Source organism: Sceloporus undulatus, chromosome 4 (genome assembly GCF_019175285.1).
Source record: "Sceloporus undulatus isolate JIND9_A2432 ecotype Alabama chromosome 4, SceUnd_v1.1, whole genome shotgun sequence".
NCBI lineage: Eukaryota > Metazoa > Chordata > Lepidosauria > Squamata > Phrynosomatidae > Sceloporus > Sceloporus undulatus.
In genome coordinates this window covers 125509783-125529250 of record NC_056525.1, presented here as the reverse complement: position 1 = coordinate 125529250, position 19468 = coordinate 125509783, and the positions used below count along the sequence as shown (strand labels likewise).

At 40.7% G+C, this 19468-nt stretch overlaps 1 protein-coding gene across 1 annotated transcript in view; it reads left to right on the top strand.

Moving 5' to 3' along the window:
- The window catches only part of PAPPA2 (pappalysin 2), a 170232-nt gene that overhangs the window by 104583 nt on the left and 46181 nt on the right, over nucleotides 1–19468 (top strand). Inside the window, exons 14-16 of the mRNA XM_042464359.1 lie at nucleotides 2308–2479; nucleotides 6371–6548; nucleotides 8694–8907. Coding sequence (XP_042320293.1) covers nucleotides 2308–2479; nucleotides 6371–6548; nucleotides 8694–8907 — 564 coding nt within the window. The remainder of the gene's footprint in view (nucleotides 1–2307; nucleotides 2480–6370; nucleotides 6549–8693; nucleotides 8908–19468) is intronic.

Below are 19468 nucleotides of genomic sequence, written 5' to 3'. Positions count from 1 at the left end.
AAATTTACAGAGTAAATTTACAGCACTATATAAATAAAGCTTAATAATAATAATAATAATAATAATAATAATAATAATAATAATAATAATAGGACATTGTAAGCCTGGAAAAAAAAACACCTTGTTTCCAAGAAAGCAACTTTCCATGTAAGCAAATGCTAGGACATCTTTGGGTTTGTTTGGGGTTTTTTAGCTTAAAGAGGAACATTTTTTTTAAAAAAAAGCCCAGGCAAGAATACTGCTTTACATAATGAGTAACATAGGATGCTCACTACCACAAAATGTAATGGTGCCTATCATCCCACCTTCAGCTTTAAAAGAGGAGGAGGAATAGACACATTCAGGGAGCCTAGAGTTATTACAGAACCTACATGCCCAGATGTTTATATCATTACGTTCTGGGAATACATCACAGAAGTAGGGTGGTGTCTTCTGTTCCTGCTTCTGGGTAGTCTGTGGCGGCATCATACTTGTCACTCCTGCAAACAAAGTATTGGTCTTGCTGGGCCTTTACTGTGTCTGAGCAGGGCTCTTATAACTTTAAAAGTAATGCTAATCAGAACATTTGGGTGTACAAGAATATCCTTCCCCACTCAGAGGCTGTAGACTTCTGCAGATCATTTGATGGTGAGCAAACAATGGTGTGCTATTGTCTTCATATTTTGCATGTAGGCTTCTCCAGAGGTAAGTGGCTGGTGGTGCCCCTCCGGTAATAGCTGCCTCTTCCACTGTTCATTGTGAGAAGCAAAATGCCAGATGAGATAGGCCAAAATCCAATTGTTAAACAAAGTAAATCCATTGGATCAATGGAGCTTAAATGCTAACTTACCAATGATTCAATGAGTCTAGTTCAGAATAATAATTGAATTTGAGTTCTGGATACATTCTGTAGTCCACAAGTACTCTCCCATCAGGTTTGAGACTGGAAGAAAGAAGGCAGCACCTTTTGGCAGTCTGTGCCCCTTACAATCCTGCTCCTGCTTTCTCCAACCACCACTTCATCCAACTTTGTTTGTATTCTAGTGCTTTCTTTGTACCTCAATGTATATTTTTAATCCATTCAATTTCTTTTTCTCTTCTGTCTCATAAGCATTCCTCACACTTTTTATACATTTCTGCAAACTCAGAGTTATTGAACTCTGTGATGGGTTTCAGCATTTTAATGCCGAAATGCAGTTACTATCCCTGACTAGAGTAGGCCTATAAGATCAATTCTTTAATTGTAAATCCACATTTATGTTAATCCCATTACTAGTGACTCTGCACTAGTTGGGATTAGCAATTGGGTTTCTGCCTGTAAGTACTTTTAACTTTTAAGCACAAGTATTTAGGACAATACATTAGGCACTTTCCTTCTTTCAATAGTTTAGAGTGCTAGTCCCCTTGGTTTTTCTCTTTTTAATGAATGTGATCTAATTTGTGCTTTTCTTTCAAAACTCAGCCGTGTAGCTGAAATGCCTTTGAAACAAAAAGCCTATTAGTTAAAGGACAGTAGAAGTAATAGCTTTTCTTGACCAGGTTCCAAGTCAAGGAACAACCTGTACACAGGGCATAGGATGTTGGTGGAGGAAGAGAACAACAAGAGCTCATTAGATGCAGAAAATCATCAGAGTAAAAATTGGAGGAATTACACACCATAGGAACCTACCAATCTAAACCAAACCACAAGGATAATTTCCTGTGTTCTGTGTAACTTTGTAATGATCCAAAAAATAAAATAAAAATAGAATGTTATTTCTGCTGAAATGCAAACAGCTATGAGTGTATACATTCAAAATCTTCACAGCACAGAAAGTCATCTCCCTTAAAGGGAGATGAATAGGAGTGAGATTGTCCTGTAAGAGTTGCATTTTGTGCATTAGTTGTTCTTGTTTAAATCAGTTTAAAAAGTGGAGGTATAAATGGCATGTGTCTTTGGGTATTCTTAGGTCAGCCCTGGAAGGAAGTCTTGAAAGGAAGTCTTCCTGAAACACGTCATACTTAATAAATTTCAGGGTTTTTCTCTTTTGTTATTATGTTTATTTTTCCTGTCATGCATCTTGGGCCTGCTACAGACTGCCAAAATAAAGCTGCTTCGGGTCTCTTTGGAGGTATGCTGTTTAAATGATGCATGCATCCTAAGAATCCGGAAGCTGCACCAAAGCTGGACTCCAGTGCTTAGGAATGGAGGGTGGCTTTGGTGCGACCTCTGGACTCTTAGGACCCATGCATCATTTAAATAGCATACCTCCAAAGAGACCCGAAGCAGCTTTATTTTGGCAGTCTGTAACAGGCCTTGGTTCTTTTTTTTTCTTTCTTATTCCACAGCTGCACTCAACACACTTGTGGAGAGCAAGGTACCTGTGTGTTGCCCCATGTTCATCATGGTTCTGTTGCCAACTGTACTCTAAATCACCAGGGACACATGGAATGTTCCATTTCTTGTGAAAAAGGATTTGTCCTCCATGATAACCGTGGGCAATTGCTGCTTCCAGGACAGGTGAGTTCAGAGTAAATTGTATCAATCCAGATATGCTTCATGATGAATATTTCAACCTATTATTTCAAATGGGACTTTGGGATAACTTTCCTAGTGCAACGAATTCCTTCCAGGCATGTGCAAATATCTTGTACAATATTAAGGTGATTCTTTGGCATTAGTTGCACTGGTGATGATGGCCATGGTGACACCTTAATATTTGTTGACAAACCTAATAGGACAAGAAAAAAGTTTTCATCTGTTCAGACGTTCTAAGAAAGTAATAAGAACATTTTTTTCCATCTACAGAATCTCAGTGACACAGCTTTGTGAGTAGAGAAGAGAATGGCTAGCTAAGATGGAGAAAAACTTCTCACAGGCAAACAAACATTTACGGAAAAAACCCATAGGAGACAAGTATATTTAAAGAAAAGAGGACCTAGATTTAGGGTAACCAAAGGCAGAAAGGGGAATCTGAGGCAAGGGTGGGTGTTTGAAAAATAGTCTGATACACTCCTTTAGAAGTATATCCCACAAGTCGGCAGTAGCAAAGACATTGAGCATTCTTATTTTATGTTTCGTTACTGTTATATCTCATGTTCTTTTCATCTGGAATTGAGGTAGCATGCATTGGGGTCCAAGGCTAGTCTGTCACCAGGCCTTGATTTGAGCAGGATCGGCAAGGTTGTTTTATACCACTTCAACTACTAGGTGCACACACATACACACATACCACAAGAAAAGGTGAAAATTAGAAAGTAAAATGTGAAAAGGTGTGATTGAAAAAATGTATTTGAAGACTTACATTTAAGTTTTTGCAGAACTTTCTGTTGTGTATCTTCAGTGTTCCACATTGCTCCCTTTTTCTAATAACTTCTCTTCTCTTTTACATTCCTTTGCATTTTCTTCACCTACCAATTTGTTGCTTGCCAAAAAATATTTTAGCCTTTGGCAAAATAGACTGACATATGAAGATGGAAACAGAACAACATCCTACAAATGATAACTATGTGCAGAATTTATTTGGAATGCAAAAATTAAGAGTTTTAATGCTAGATGGTGGTTTTCTTGTCATTCAGTATGTATTTAGTAATACATTAGATACAGTTAATATCTGATCTAACACTGAAAGGTGAATCCAAATATTAATCCCAACTAAGAGTACTGCCATCCAAGTCTTTATCAATGACTTGGATGACAGAATTGGGGGCATACTTATCAAATTTGCTGATGACACCAAAGTAGCTAATACCCCAGAGAACAGGATCAAAATTGAAAATGAAACTGGAGCTTGTCCAAAGGAGAATGACTAAAATGGTGAAGGGTCTGGAAACCATGCCCTATGAGGAACGACTTAGGGAGCTGGGAATGTTTAGTCTAGAGAAGAGAAGGTTAAGAGGTGATATGATCGCCCTGTTTAAATACTTGAAGGGATGTCATATTGAGGAGGGAGCAAGCTTGTTTGCTGCTGCTCCAGAGACTAGTACACAGAACAATGGATGCAAGCTTCAGGAAAAGCGATTCCACCTCAACATTAGGAGGAACTTCCTGACAGTAAGGTCTGTTTGACAGTGGAACACACTCCCTCAGAGAGTGATGGAGTCTCCCTCCTTGGAGATCTTTAAGCAGAGGCTGGATGACCATTTGTCAGGGATGCTTTGATTGAGAGTTCCTGCATGGCAGAATGGGGTTGGACCAGATGGCCCTTGTGGTCTCTTCCAACTCTACGATTCTGTGATTCTATGCACCTGCCACCATGGACAAAAATGAGACAGGGTGAGTGTCTGCAGATGGCTAGCACACCAATACACCAAGTCCACTGTATATTTAAACCCATGAATGATAATTAAAATAAACTTAAATCATTGCAATTATTTTCAGCATCAAAGCAAAAGCATGACAAACCACACCCAAATTATTTATTTTTTGCAGTTTTGATCATACATGTTTAAATAATTTCAGTACTTAAGATACACGTGGGGGGGGGAATTAAAACTACATTTACACAGCCAGTGTAACAAATAGTTCAGCTGTTTTTAATACAGATTTATTTCAAAAGTGATAACAAATAAGGAGAATGAGTTTTTCTTTCATTATTAAAACATACGCCAGGATTTTGCACTATGCTGATATGCTGGCCTGTTACAGACAGCCAAAATAAAGCTGCTTCGAGTCACAGTGGAGGTTTGGTGTTTCAATGATGCATGCATCCTAAGAGTCCAGAAGCCACACCAAAGCCACACTCCAGCCCTAAGGACTGGAGTGTGGCTTTGGTGCGACTTCTGGACTCTTAGGACGCATGCATCATTGAAACACCAAACCTCCACTGTGACTCGAAGCAGCTTTATTTTGGCAGTCTGTAACAGGCCTTAGATGGAGAAAGACATATATTATGTCCAGTTAAATATTTTTCTCCCCACTTTCCAGTTCTAGCCTTTCCCTGCCTCTTGACCTAATCTTTTTTTATCTTAAAAAAATTGAGATACCTGGCTCACTTCCCTGCTTTCTATCCCACTACTCTGCACATGTCAAAAATGGAGGTGTAGGGATGAAAGCCTTATATTTTATTTGCAGCTTAGTGAGGTTTAGCAACTGGAGGTTCTACGGGCTAAATACAGACTCTAATGGTATAATGTCTGACCCCATATTTCCAATCTAACCTAGAGCCAAAGGGATGTGTGTGGATGGAATAGCAACGGCAGCAATGGTACTGATCAGCTTTGGTAAATGGCTAGTGATGTAGCTGGTCTAATTCTCTTTTTTAAAATGTATTTTTGGCCAAAGTCATTGCTATTTCCAGCTTTCCTGGCATTTGAATTTGCTTCTGTTTCTACAAATACAGTGTGGATACTAGGGAGGAAACAAATCTGAAAAGTATTTAAAGAAATATTAGACTAAAATCTGTGAAAGGTTGTCAGTAGCTTTGAAAGGCTTACAACCAGAGAATTATGGAGTGAATCACTAATTGCATGGCTTAATGCCCATTTAGCTTGCTCCTTGTGTGATTAATCATTATGTAGTAAAGCTTATGTCATTCTCATGCACAAAAATAAAGACTTTCAAATGTTCTCCCTGCTGGGTGAGATTGCAATACTTTTTAACATATTTCCCCCCAATTATTTTTAACATATTGTGTCTTTCTGTGAATATTTTTGCTTAGAAACAATGTTTGTTTGTTTGCATAGCATAATGGATAGCAAATTGTCCTATAGAATAATGGAATACTCAGGGGAATGTGAGACTTTTTTATTGGCCTTTTCATCTGTGCATGGTGTTATGTTGTTTTAATGTGGAGGAAACAGGAAATTTACCTCTCTTGCCCAAACATTATATTGTCTAAGAGGATTCCTGTGTCTATGGCCTTTGTGGCTAGATAATTATAAGCTTTACATGTGTAATGATTCCCCACCACCTCACAATTCTTTCCTTCTTTGGGACCCAACACCCCTGTGGGTTTTTTAAAGGTCAGTAGCATGAATGGATGTTCAATCACAGGCCAAGTGGATAGTTAACCAAGAATAAAAGTTTATTTTAACACAGAATAGGCAAAGGTAACTTTGACATGAAGTTGTTACTATGAAGTTTATCGCATGGGGAAAAAATGTTCCCCGATGCGTCCTAACGAGCACGAGCGCGGGCGCGCACGGAGCGTGATGAGAACATGATGGGGTCCAGAACGCGACTTTACTGCACGGGGAACGCCACCACTGCCGACGAGCGTTCCCATCACGTTCCAATCAGGTTCCATTTCTGGGAACGCTTTTGAAACTTGGAGTCTTCATGTGTCCTGAACACTTTGCACATCCCTCACATCTGCCACTCTTATACTAAGCTGAGGCCAGCTTTCATGCTGCTATAATAGCCCTCAATCAAGCAGTAGAACTTAGGAGTGGTTTTCTTTTCCTTTCCCAGAAAGAGATCCTGTTGACCTGTAACTCTGGACAGTGGGACAGATCTGTGACTTGTGACCCCATCGACTGCCAGTTTCCAGATCAATCACTTGTCCTTTATGCTGAGTTTTCTTGCCCCAAAGGGACTACTTACCTGAAGCAATGTTTCTTCTCCTGCATCAAGCCAGCAAAGCTTCAAGGTATGCTGCTGTTATCATTCCATGACTACTCTCTCTCGCTTAGGGCAGCTTTAGATGAGATGCTAGTCCCAGAATGTTCTGCCTGTCTTTACATTTTGTTATTTGCATAAGGTCTGAAGAGGAAACTCCATCATCGTCTCTGAAGTGATTAATGAGACCTATATTTGGACATGTATCTGTCAGGAAGATTAATAAATCTTGAAGTTAGATTCAGGTAACGAACTTGTATGGTTCGTATGGCTCCTCCCAGGTGTGCTGTTTTGGTAGTCAGCTGTGAATAAAAAAGTACTTAAAGAACAATTGTCTCAAGGCAGACTAATCTAGCTCTTCTCTAAAATGATTCTGTGCGGCAGATGCTGTTTGTAATTCTATGTGGATACTCTTTTTTAATTTTATAATGTGGGTATTCCATTTAAGTTAAAAGGTTGTATTTGTGAGTAGGACATAGGATCTTTCCCACTCTGCATTGCTGAATATAAGGAGATGAACGTAGGTAAGTTTTCTTGCTGACAGTATCCTCTGGCCAGATCAGCAACTTTGGATTTCTACTAGCCAGTGAATACACAAGGTAGCTTTCTGTACCTCTGCAACAGAGGACACGTGTCAGAAAAGTCTCGCACCCCATCCCAATCTATGTTGTAGATTGTTTTAATCACAGTTTAACTGAAGGTTCTCAGAACTTCTTGGGATTTCAGAAGAGGCTTTTATAGAATGTTAAATGTATGGTAGCTTATTTCTGTTATTAGACAGTGGCAAGTTACATTTAGGAAAAACAATGGTTTCCCCCCCACCTGCTCCTGAAGTGGTTGGTGGGAGCAGAGCTACATGTGGCGGCTGCCAAGTGGCAGCCACCATTATCTTTTCTCACAGAACAATTGTTCTGGGGCTATCTCTAGGAAAGCCATGGTGGCCATCTGTGGGAGACATCATGCCCCCTCCCCCCTGAAAACTCTGAAATGAAGCACAAAAAATAAAATAGCACCTGCCGCCTTCAAGGGCTGAGCTGTAAAACCTCTTATGAAATATCCATTATTGCCAAAATGTTCCCTCTCCCAAGTCACCATCTGTGATTGAAGGGTAGTGAATGAGATGGATGTTCCTTGACAGCAAATGTGTACACCATGCTATGAAAAATCACATTGATATTGCAGTACATAAGAGATCAATACATGTTCAAAAATTATCAGAGGATAGCCATGTTAGTCTGTTTCAGTATAAAAAGAAGGAAGGACCTTTGCAACACATTTACGACTAACCTCTTTATTTTATTGTTGCTTTAACTACTCTTTATGAACACCAAGAAAAACTGCTTGCCATCCCACCACTCTGCCAGAATGTTATGCGTTTCCATTGCATTTCATGCTTCCCATCCTATTAGTATATATGTCTGTCTACTGAGGCTCACCAACACGGACTGGAATCCATGAAACTTTATGCTGAACTGAATTGATTGATCTTAAAGGTGCTGTATGAGTCAGTGTGTTGTGTGGTTTGAGCACTGGACTATGACTATGACTCTGGAGACCAGGGTTTGAATCCCTACTAGGCCATGTAAGCCCACTGGGTGATATTGGGCAAGTCACCCTCTTTCAGCCCCAGAGGATAGCAATGGCAAGCCCTCACCTTCTGAAGAAACATGCCAAGAAATCCCCATGATAGGTTCTCCTTAGGGTTGCCATAAATTTGGAAATAAATTGAAGGTGCAAACAACAAGAAAAAGATAAAGGTACCACAGGACTACTTCCTTCATTTAATTCTAAAATTTAGTTTTTTGTCATTTTGGAAGGTTTCTGGGTATCATTGACTGGTCAGCCTCTTGACAAGGTTAGTTCTTGAATGTAGATGGACTGAGATTTTCAAGGCAAAGCTAGTTGGAGCATCTCTTTAAAGCAGATCCCTGTGTACACAAAGGAGCAGCATGAATTCTTACCTTTCTTTACCTTCCAGGAAATGAACATGGCACTTGCCAGGCAAAAAAACCTGCATCTCACACTCCCAGTATGCAATGGACAAGGGTGGGGAAAGTGAGGGAAAACCTTGGCCAGTCTATGGGCCACCAGTTGGCCCTTTTTGGCCTACCTAATTCTGTTTCATATTCTCAGTGGGCTCTGCTTCTCTTTCTTTCCCTCTCTTTCTTGGAGCTAGGAATGAGTCAGTGGCTGACCTGCTTGGATGATGGATTGTGGTCACTTCCAGAAGCTTACTGCAAGCTGGAGTGTGACACTCCACGCCTGGTTGCCAATGCTAAGTTGCTGGTACCCCGATGCCTGCAAGGGAATCATGATGTGGGCTCTGTCTGCCGCTACGAATGTAAACCTGGATACTATGTGGCAGAAACTGCAGAGGAAAAGCCCAGAAAGTGAGTAAGATGAAGAATGTTTTCCCCCATTGATATTTTCCCTGTCACTTCTTCTTGCTCAGCACCAACATTTCAGTCTAGCTGGAACACTGACTGTAATATCCTTTTGTGAGAAACTTGCTTTCTCAAATAGGTTTTCTGCTTTTCTCTTTCAATGTACAAAGCTTCTTTCTCACAATATCCTCTTCTTTTTAGGGTGAGGGCCAACCTTATCTTTTCAGCTATTCAGATTTTATTATCTATTTGGGATAAGGGGTTAAACAATTATGAGTCTTTCATAATTCATTTTCACAGCATAATTGTAACTTTTTCTGAACAGCTTGTAAATATGAAAATGTAGAAATGAAAATGATATAGGAGACAAACAGCTTCTGGGCATCAGTAGTAGTCGTGGGTGTGTCACTGACAAGAGTGAATTGTAGTGACACCATAGTTAACGTTGGTTGGCACTGCAAACAGGGAGGTGTAGGTGGCCCTCCTTGTGTAACCCCACAATGAGACAGCTCAAGTGAGACAAAGGCAGGATCAGAGCAATAACAGAAAAAGAGGAAGAAATAAAGGGGTATTGCATTTGCAAGAATAGCCAAGAGCATAAGAAAGATGGCAAGACAAATAAGAGACACCCTTAGAAAGGCAAAGGGCATTCAAAGCAGCGTGGCACATAAAATACAGTAAGGATGTAGAATGTGAGGTGAATGAGCCAAGGGAAGCTAGACATAGTAAAAATGGAAACAGAACACATGAACATACCAGTACTGGGGGTGAGTGAGTTAAAATGGACGAGAGTGGGCCACTTTGAATCAGATAACCACATAGTGTTCTACTCAGGGAATGAAAAAACAAGATGATACAGGGTGGCTTTCACACTAAGAAAAGATGTGATGAAAGCAGTCAGAGGATACAATGCAAAATCAGGCCGAATCATTTCAGTAAGGCTCCATTGTAAACCTCTATTCACACCCAAATTCTAGTATATTCAACAACCATAGAGGCAGAACAGGAAGAAAATTATAGATGCTATGAAGGAGTACAGGAAGAGATTGTCAGCACACCAACACAGGATGAGAAGCTGATCATTGGAGATTGAAACACAAAAGTTGGAAGCAAAGAAGAATCAAAAACAGTAGGCAGATTTGGATTAGGCAAAAGAAACGAAACAGGTGAGTGTCTGATAGATTTTGGTGAAGCCAACAACCTATTCATTGCAAACACATTTTTCATACAACCAGAAAGAAGGCTATACACATGGACATCACCAGATGGTCAACACAAAAATTAAATAAATTATATAATCGGAAGTAACAGATGGCAGAACACTATACTGGTGGCCAAGACTAGACCAGGCACTAATGGGCACAGATCATGAATTACTCATCAAAAATAACAGTAAGATTCAAGAAGAAAACAAAACCAGTGATTATACCAAAATATGATCTAAATAACATCTCAACAGAATTTACTGATAACATAACAAACAGATTCGCACTACTAAGCATAATAGACTGAGAACCAGAGGAACTATGGTCTTAAGCCAGGGACATAATAAAAGAAGAATGCAGATAGACATGTTCAATAAACAAAAAGAAAGAGAAAAACCATGGATGATAGATAAAACACTACAAGCAATAAAGAAAAGAACAGAAGAAAAACAAAAGAGAGATAGCAACAACAATCATGAATGCAACAGTACAACAGCTTCTGTGGAAAGATAAAGAAAATGATTACAATGACCAATGCAGGGAAATTAAAGACAACAACAAAAAGAGAAGAACAAGAGATCTATTTGACAAGATCCGGGAAATCAAACGAAAATTAAAACCAAGGACTGGGATGCCCTATGACAACAAAAATGACATAATTCACGACCAGGAAGGAATAAAAAGATGTTGGATGCAATACACAGCAAAATTATACAAAATAGATGACAAAATGAAGGACACATTGTATGAAGAGCCATGTGAAGATGAACCCCAAATTCTAAAAAGTGAGGTGGAAACTGCAATCAGAGAAATAGTGAAAAGCAAATCACCAGGAACAGATGATATTCCAATTGAACTGCTGCAATCTCCATTGATAGAGTCAACTCTAGTGCTAACCAACATATGTCAACAGATATGGAAAACAAAACAATGGCCAATAGATTGGAAGCAGACAATATACATCCCCATCCACAAAAAAATAGAGACAAAAGACTGCAGCAACTATAGGACCATAGCACTGATCTACCATGCAAGCAAAATTATGCTGAAAGTTCTGCAACATAGACTCCAACTATACACGGGGAGAGAAATCCCAGAGGTCCAAGCAGGGTTCAGGAAAGGAAGAGGCACTAGGGACCACATTGCAAACATACAGTGGGTAATGGAGCGCACCAGGGAATCCCAAAAGAAAATCAGCAGGTCATTTATAGACTATAGCAAAGCCTTAGATTGCATAGATCATGAAAGGCTATGGAACATCCTTAAACACATGAGAGTCCAACACTTCTGATAGTCCTGATGAGGCTACTGTCAGAACAAAACATGGAGGAACAGAACGGTTCCTAATTGGCAAAGGGGTCAAACAAGGCTGTATCCTTTCACCCTATCTGTTCAGCTTGTAAGCAGGACATACTATAAGAAAGGCTTGGATACAGAAGAAGGAGGAGTAAAAATAGGAGGAAAGAATATAAACATTTTAAGATATGCAGATGACACCATAGTACTAACCTCAAAGACCTCGAACACCTACTAAGGAAGATCAAAGAAGAAAGTGCAAAGGTAGGCACTTTCTTTATGTTGAACATAAAGAAAACAAAAATAATGACTAGGACCTTCATAAATTCAACCTAGACAATGAGAAAATAGAAATAGTAAAAGAATTCTCACACCTGGGATCAAACATTGATAGAAATTGGGACTGCAGTCAGGAAATCAGAAGAAGATTAAGAGTGGGGAGGGCAGCCATGAAAGAACTAGAAAAGATTCTAAAATGCAAAGATATACAAATGAGCACAAAAGTTAGAATCATACAAGCCATCGTATTTCTTATTACCCTGTATGGATGTGAGAGCTGAACAGTCAAGAAAGATGATAGAAAGAAAATCAATTCATTTGAGATGTGATGCTGGAGAAGAGTGCTAAGGATTCCGTGGACAGCGAAAAGGACAAACAAATGATTCCTAGAGCAGATCAAGCCAGAAATCTCCCTGGAAGCCAAGATTATCAAACTGAGGCTGTCGTACTTCAGACACATCATGAGAAGGGAGGACTCGTTGGAAAAGACAACAATGCTGGGAAAGGTGGAGGGAAGCAGAAAGAGAGGAAGGCCACATGCCAGATGGATGGACTCTATTAAGCAGGTCACTGGTTTTATGGGGGTGCAGGAATTAAGCAGAGCAGGGGAGGACAGAGAGTCTTGGAGATGTCTCATCCATAAGGTTGTCATGGGTCGAGATCGACTCAAGGGCAGTTAACAACAACAATGAAATGTCACCACAGACTCATCCTTGTGATTTTTTTCAGCACCCGCTCAGTTGGGATGCAACAGTTGGGGAGGTGGTTGAGGGAGCTGAGTGGCTGTTTCCATGTAAATTGCCATTCCTGGAATCCTCCAGGATCAACGATGAACTGTTTTGGAGTGTGTGTGTGTGTGTGTGTGTGTGTGTCTGTATGTTTGTCTTGGGGAGGCAGAGTAAACTGGAGAGGTGCAGAAAAAGCTCCTAGGGGTCATATGTGGCCCACTTCTGCCTTGTCTGTTCTACTAATGTTTGTTGTACATTTATGAGCTCCCTCTCAGTATTACTGCTTTAAACTTACTATTCCTTGAGGTTTGTTCCATTAGTGCTATATTTCATCTAATTTGTTTTTTTGTTTACATTACTTTCTTCTTACTGCTGTGTATGCAGTTGCCTAAAGATGTGTTTTAAATGTGCACAGAGACTTCTACTTGCTAGTCTCTGCAGTTCCCTAATGATAACTAATTATCAGTTTCCAATAATAGCTAATTACTTAAAATTGGAGTATAATTAGGCAATAACTATGCATTGCAATTAATGGATTACCATAAAGCTGCTTTCTTTTTTCCTGACACAATACCTAGGTGCTTCACTTTGTCCTAACAGGCAGAAATTCTATAGACACTCCAGAAAATCTCCAAGTTGGCCATGGTTGTACCTCTTAAACTTACTCCCACACTCAGCAATTAAATCAACTAGCATCTGTTTTATTTTTAAAAATGCAGCACATAAAACTAAAACAAGATTCTGAGGAATATGTATGTTTGTTGTTGTTGTTGTTGTTGTTGTTGTTGTTGTTGTTGTTGTTGTGTGCAAAGCTATTATGGGTTTTACTGGCCAGATTTGTTCAGAAGGGGTATTGCTATTCTGTGAGGCTGAGAGTGTGTGACTTGCCCAAGGTCACCCACTGGGTTTACATGGCCAAGCTCGGATTCAGACCCTGTTCTCCAGAGTCCTAGTTCAACACTCAAATCACTGTATCATGCTGGTTTTCAATATGCATCTTGGTATTCATTAGAAGTTGATGGGAAAAGACTATTGCTCTGTAGTCAGCAAAGTCTACTCGAAGGTGTTAGGCAAAAGACTAAATTGCCATTCCACTTCCCTTCATCTTCTCTTTCGTCTCTGCTGCCTGGAGAGATCTATCCGGATTAAAAATGCTTTTCAAGAACTCCCAATGAAGCTTTTTGTTGCAAGAAATCTCACTTTTTTCCAATAGTTTGGATAGGTCCTCAGTTTGCAGCAAATTGAAATGAGCTCTAAGAAGCAAGTGGGAAAGAGAAGAAAGAAACGGGCATTTTGAAAGTATCTGAAAAAGTGGGACAACTGATTGGACTATTAAATTGGACTATCCCTGCTAAATCAGTTGGAGCATATAGAGTGCTAGCTCCATTGGAGTGCTACTCATCTCAGCACTACTGGATAAACCGAGGAGTGCACTAACAGCTAGGTGCAGGATTCACTCAGATCTCATGCTAGCCTGCAAAACATGTGCTCTACCACTTAGCTATAGGGGAAAGGCTATTCTAGTGCTTTTCAAGCCAGACAGTGCTTTGTCCTGTGCGGAACACAAGATAACTTTTTAGAAGTCTTTTCTTTAAGTTATTATTTGTTCTTCCTTTGCACTCAGTGTCTTTGAGGGAGATACTTTGTCTATTTTCCCATGTTCTTAACTTCATTGCATGCCCACCAACATTTTCCAGCAAGCCTTGTAGTTCCTCATGTGCATTATCTCAGCTGTTTTCACAGCAACACTCTGAACATTAAATTATCTGCATTTTAGATGGGGTTGGCACTGAGAAATGGTAACTTGCCTAAGATAAGCTCACTAAATTCATAGTAGAGGCAACATCCTAACCAGGGGCTTCCTGAATTTAAACTGACTCTGTGGACTTGTTCCCACTATGATTTAAAGCAATGTGCTGATTGCTTTATATGTGCCTCGTTCACCTTGGAAATGGTTTCAGACCTGACTGCGATCGGTTGGATTGCTTTGATGTGAGGCAAATGCAAATGCAAAAAAAAAAAAAAGTTCTTTTCAGACACCAGTTTCTGAATCAATTCTGAAGAGTGTTCAACAGGTGTGAATGACGGATCTGATTTACATCTCGTCAAAGTCCAGCTCCCCAAATTTGAGGGTGGTGAGCCGGGCTCCCTTGGCCTCACAAGGTCTCACCAGGCAGAACCAAGCCCCACTTTCAGGGCTGCTGTGGTCATGAAGGACATGGCCCAGAGGGAGTGAGCTGGGCACGGGACCTCTCCAAGCCCAGCAGCCACCTCGGAAGAGTCAGGGCCGCTCAGCTGCTCGGTCTTGCCCACTCCTCCGGGGAGTCTCTCCTGGTGGATATTCTTTTCCTGGCCCTTTCCCTCCCTCCCTCCCTGGCAACGGTGGTGGCGTCTCTTCTCCTTCTCTCTCACCTCCCCCTACTCTTCCCTCACTTTCCCCTCCACCTGTGGAGATCCCCACCAAGGCGAAGCCCATCTGAGCGGGAAAGCAAGGGATCTTTCTGCCTGGGCCCAAGACGTGGGGCACTGCTGGGTCAGGTGCTGAGTAGCCCCTTTAGGCTAGGGCAGGGGATGGCAAACACCCCGGTCTGTGCCCTTGGGCTCACCCCGGCCTCTCGAAGCCCCCTCCTCCATCACCAGTGATCTGAGCCCTTTGGCTGAGAGGGACCCCCATCAGGGCAGCCTGAGGGCCACACCCTCCACAGGCATCATGAAGGTAGGCCTCCCTCCCTCCCTCCCTCCTTGCAGCCAGCACTAGACACACCTTTGATGCAAAGCAATTGGGATCTGAAGGAAATCTTTCTGGTGGCAGTGGCTAATCTTACACAAACACACAGACACAGACACACACCACTGCCCACGTGTAAAGCTGGGGCACAAAGGCAACTTGGGACTCATTCCCACTAGTGGGAACAACATGAAGTAAGGACATAATTTGCTTCCATAGTGGGAACTGTGCATTGGCCTGAATCGAATATGCAATCCGGTATCAATGTGAGTCACAAACCAGTTTAAATGCAAGTGGGAATGGGCCCTCTGTTGACCATTTGGCTGTGAAAACTGTTGTAAACCATGCTTTATCCAGGCCATTGTAGTTCATGAAAAGATGTAGTAAAACATAAGCATTTTTTAAAGCATGTTTTGAGTGCTGGACAGGCTTTGAATCCCTATTTAGCAATGACTTCCACTGGCTGACTTTGGACAAGTCTCATTCTCTCAGTCTTATAGGAAGGCAATGGCAAACCTCATAGAATCATAGAATTGTAAAGTTGGAATCTTGCCAAAGAAACTCTGGAAGAGGTCACCCTAAGTCAGAGTCGCCTGGAAGATGTATAACTACTTTTCTTGGGGAGCCCTGGTGGTGCAGGTTAAATGCCAGTACTGCAGCCACAATGTTGTGAGTTTGAACCTGCAGGGCTCCAGCTTCCAGGTTGATTCAGCCTTCCATCCTTTCATAGGTCAGTAAAATGAATATCCAGCTTGTTGGGGGCAATTGGCTTACACATTGTATCCCACCTAGAGAGTGCTTAGTTCACTATGAAGTACAATAGAAATGTAAAGTGCTAAAGTACTTTTTAAAAATAATAACAATAATAAATTGAGAGCAATATTCTCAAAATAAATGTGCAGAAGTAGGCTGAAGAGTTATAAAGAACTAAATTGTTGAGATCACAATATGACTTCTTGTGGCCACCAAAACTCTAGAAAATCTCAATTTAGGATAGTGATTATATGCACATTCCTTTACAATGGATTAGACAGCTACAGTGGGGGGTTCACTTCACTATAGAGTATATCACACACGATGCTTCCATCGCCCAAACATCATCAAATGGGGCCCGAAGCATCATCAGTGTGATCATGCTGCAGGCGCTTCTAAAGTGGAACAGAAGCGTTATTGCCATGGAATGAATCATCAGGGAAGTAGCCCTTTTCTTAGTAACAGATTAATAATTAATAATAAGAAAAGGGCTTCTCCGCTGACAATTCCATGGCGATAACGCTTCCATTTTACTTTAGAAGTGCCAGGCATGATCACACTAGTGATGTTTATGCGCCATTTTGATGATGTTTGGGCGACAGAAGCACAACATTTGGAGCTCTGTGTGATAAACCCCTATGTTGGGATGGGTAATTCCATTTTCAAATGATGATCAGCCTGTAATGTATTCCAGAACTGACCAGTGGGCACTACCAGTTTTCACTTCTTGCATGTTGTTTATGGCCTCTGGGGGTATTTGAGTAAATTTGGGGGTCTGTTCCAGGAAGCATTATGAATTACACTCATCCCTCCAAATTTGTGACTTTGAATTTTGCGGATTTGTTTATTCATGGATTTTATTAATATGTCCTCTCCAGGAATATCTAGATCCTCCAGCGCAATCCTGTGGTCAACTTTAACCAAAAGTCACACTGAAGGACCTAGAGATTCCTAGAGAGAACATTCCACTAGGCATCTGTAGCTTCTCCAGCGCAGTTCTATGGTCAATGTCTGGCAGATGTTGACCACAGAGTTGTACTGGAGGAGCTAGAGATTCATAGAGAGTTGCTCTCTCAGGTAAAAACCTAGTGTTTTTGTTATTTGCTAAGTCACTTTCTTGCCATGTATGTTTTCCTTCTTGTGCAACAGGTGAGGAAGAGAAGGTCATCCACCACATCGTTCTCTCTCCATCACTAGGAGTCCTTGTTGCTCAGACTTAAGCCCTAGAGATGCTGCATTTCTTTCCTATTTTCTGTGTAACGTTGTGAAAGCTGGACTGTGAAGAAAGTAGATATGTAGAAAATATGTTTTCTGAGCCACAGTATATTGTTCAGAGCCATCACAGTTGATTGGGAGTGGATTACTGTTGAAAAGGAAGTTTAGCATTTGTATTCCTGTGACACTGGATCTCTTAGAACTTTCACACTATATCTTTAGATCCCCTCACAATGTGACTTTCAGATCCCACCACACTGGGTCTTTCAGTTCCCACTGCTTGGCACCAAATTTGTTGTGACCACCACTTTACACAAGATTCTTCTCTTGTTTGTATTTAAATAGTTTGAGGCTTGTCTTCCCTCGGTGATATCAAACAGCATTACTTCTACAGTGTAGATGGACTCTTGGAGTGTACACACACCCACACTCATACCCTCGCACCCCTTAACAAAATCCTTTTTTTGGTGGAAACTGCCAAACCTGGTTTGAATCAAGACAGCTGCCTGTATTTTGGATTGCCCAACTAGATTAATGGTGCTGGTGAGTACCTTCAGAAATTTCTGCACCACAGCCCATCAGCCATGCTCCCCCATTGCTTCTGTGTCTGATTTTTAATGTTGGACATCAATCTGTTCCTTTTGTACTCTTAGAAGGATTCCCCAAGGCAGGTTAACAAACCATCACCTGGGAGCCCAAAAGCATACATTTTTTTGCTTCCTGGCAATATTTATATCCCACAAGCAGACTTCACATGAAGAAAAACAGAGGCAGGTCTCAGTCTGAGAAACTGGAGGTATGTGAATAATAACAAACCACCATGAACAGCTCCCATGCTGTTTGGTGCCTTAAAAAATTATCCTGTCAGTCCCCATGTTCACGTCCTCTCCTTCCGTTTCTTGGTGAGAGTGGTAAAGTTGTCTGATTCCTCTATATCCCCACTTCCCCAGTATGTCCCACATTATCCAAACAGTGCAGTAGACCAAAGTAAGATCATAAAAGAGGTGGATGTGGAGAAGGAAAATAGAAATAATCTGCAGGGTGGGAGCTGGAAAACCTTCAGAAAGGCCCTGTGGGTGAATGAAGATAGAAGTAGGATGATCAAGAGTGTAGTTTGGCAGCAGTCCACCTAACATTAACGGGAAATGTATGCTGTTCATATTTTTGCACTAAAATAATTCCAAAGTCTGTGCCAAGGAAACTCAAATTCTTTGCCCTACAAACTCAGAAAGCTGCAGTCTGGCTAAAGGATGAAAGTTACTTCTTTGTTTGTTTGTTTGTTTATTGCAAAGTAAACCTGTCCATTTTGTATGATTTATGTTAATGGACGTAGAACTGTTGGGTCACATTCTAGAGAACCTGTCAATATTTTTTAAAGTCGCAAGGCAGCAGAAGTTGACGGAGCCACCTCGCCTCTTACCTGAACTGTTGCAGAAAGTGTCAGTTTTATTCCACAGTCAAATAGCCCTAAATTCAAAAAAGGGGCTGGAATTGAGGTTTTTTCCTCAGCAGAGAGCAATATAGAACAAATCAGGCAATTAAGCCATAGAAAATCAAGAAGGGGAGGGGGTTAATGGAAGCTATCAATTTATATTTATATCCAGCTTGATAGCCAAAGCATGATCAAGGCCATAAAAGAGGAAGAGAAAACAAAGTTGGGAACAGAGCTTGTGTTTTCCATATTATGGAACCATTTTATAAAACCAAATGTATTGTCACAATTTACATTTAAATTTACAGCGCTTTATAAATAAAGGTTAATAATAATAATAATAATAATAATAATCACGTCCTTTAAAAAAATCCCTGAAATTGACAGGATAGGAATTAATCATAGGCTCCACGGAGACATTAAAGGTGTATTCCCTGAAATTAGCATGTTTTTTCCCCCACAAGAAGGTGTCTTCAAGAATATGTGCTTCTGCTGTCATATATACTTATTAAATGCATGTTTATCATCCAATTACCAGTCACAAAACAAAGGATACTACATATACGATATAGTGGTTAGGAGCATTGTGTGCTATGATTATAAACAAACAAATAGTTTTTTACCCCTTGAGAGAGGATCTTCTGAAACCATGCTAAATATATAATCTAATTTGACCTACAGATTGATCAGAACAGAGAATTAAGATTTATTAATCCATTGTTGTTTAAAAAAGCTATCACCACAATTGTAGCTCAGGCAAGACTATATATTTGTATCAAAAGGGCCCAAACAGACAGGCCAAAATAAAGCTGCTTCCGGTCACTTTGGAGGTATGCTGCTTAAATGACACACGCATTTTAAGAGGCCAGAAGCTGCACCAAAGCTACGCTCCAGTCCTTAGGATTGGAGCATGGCTTTGGCGCAGCTTCCA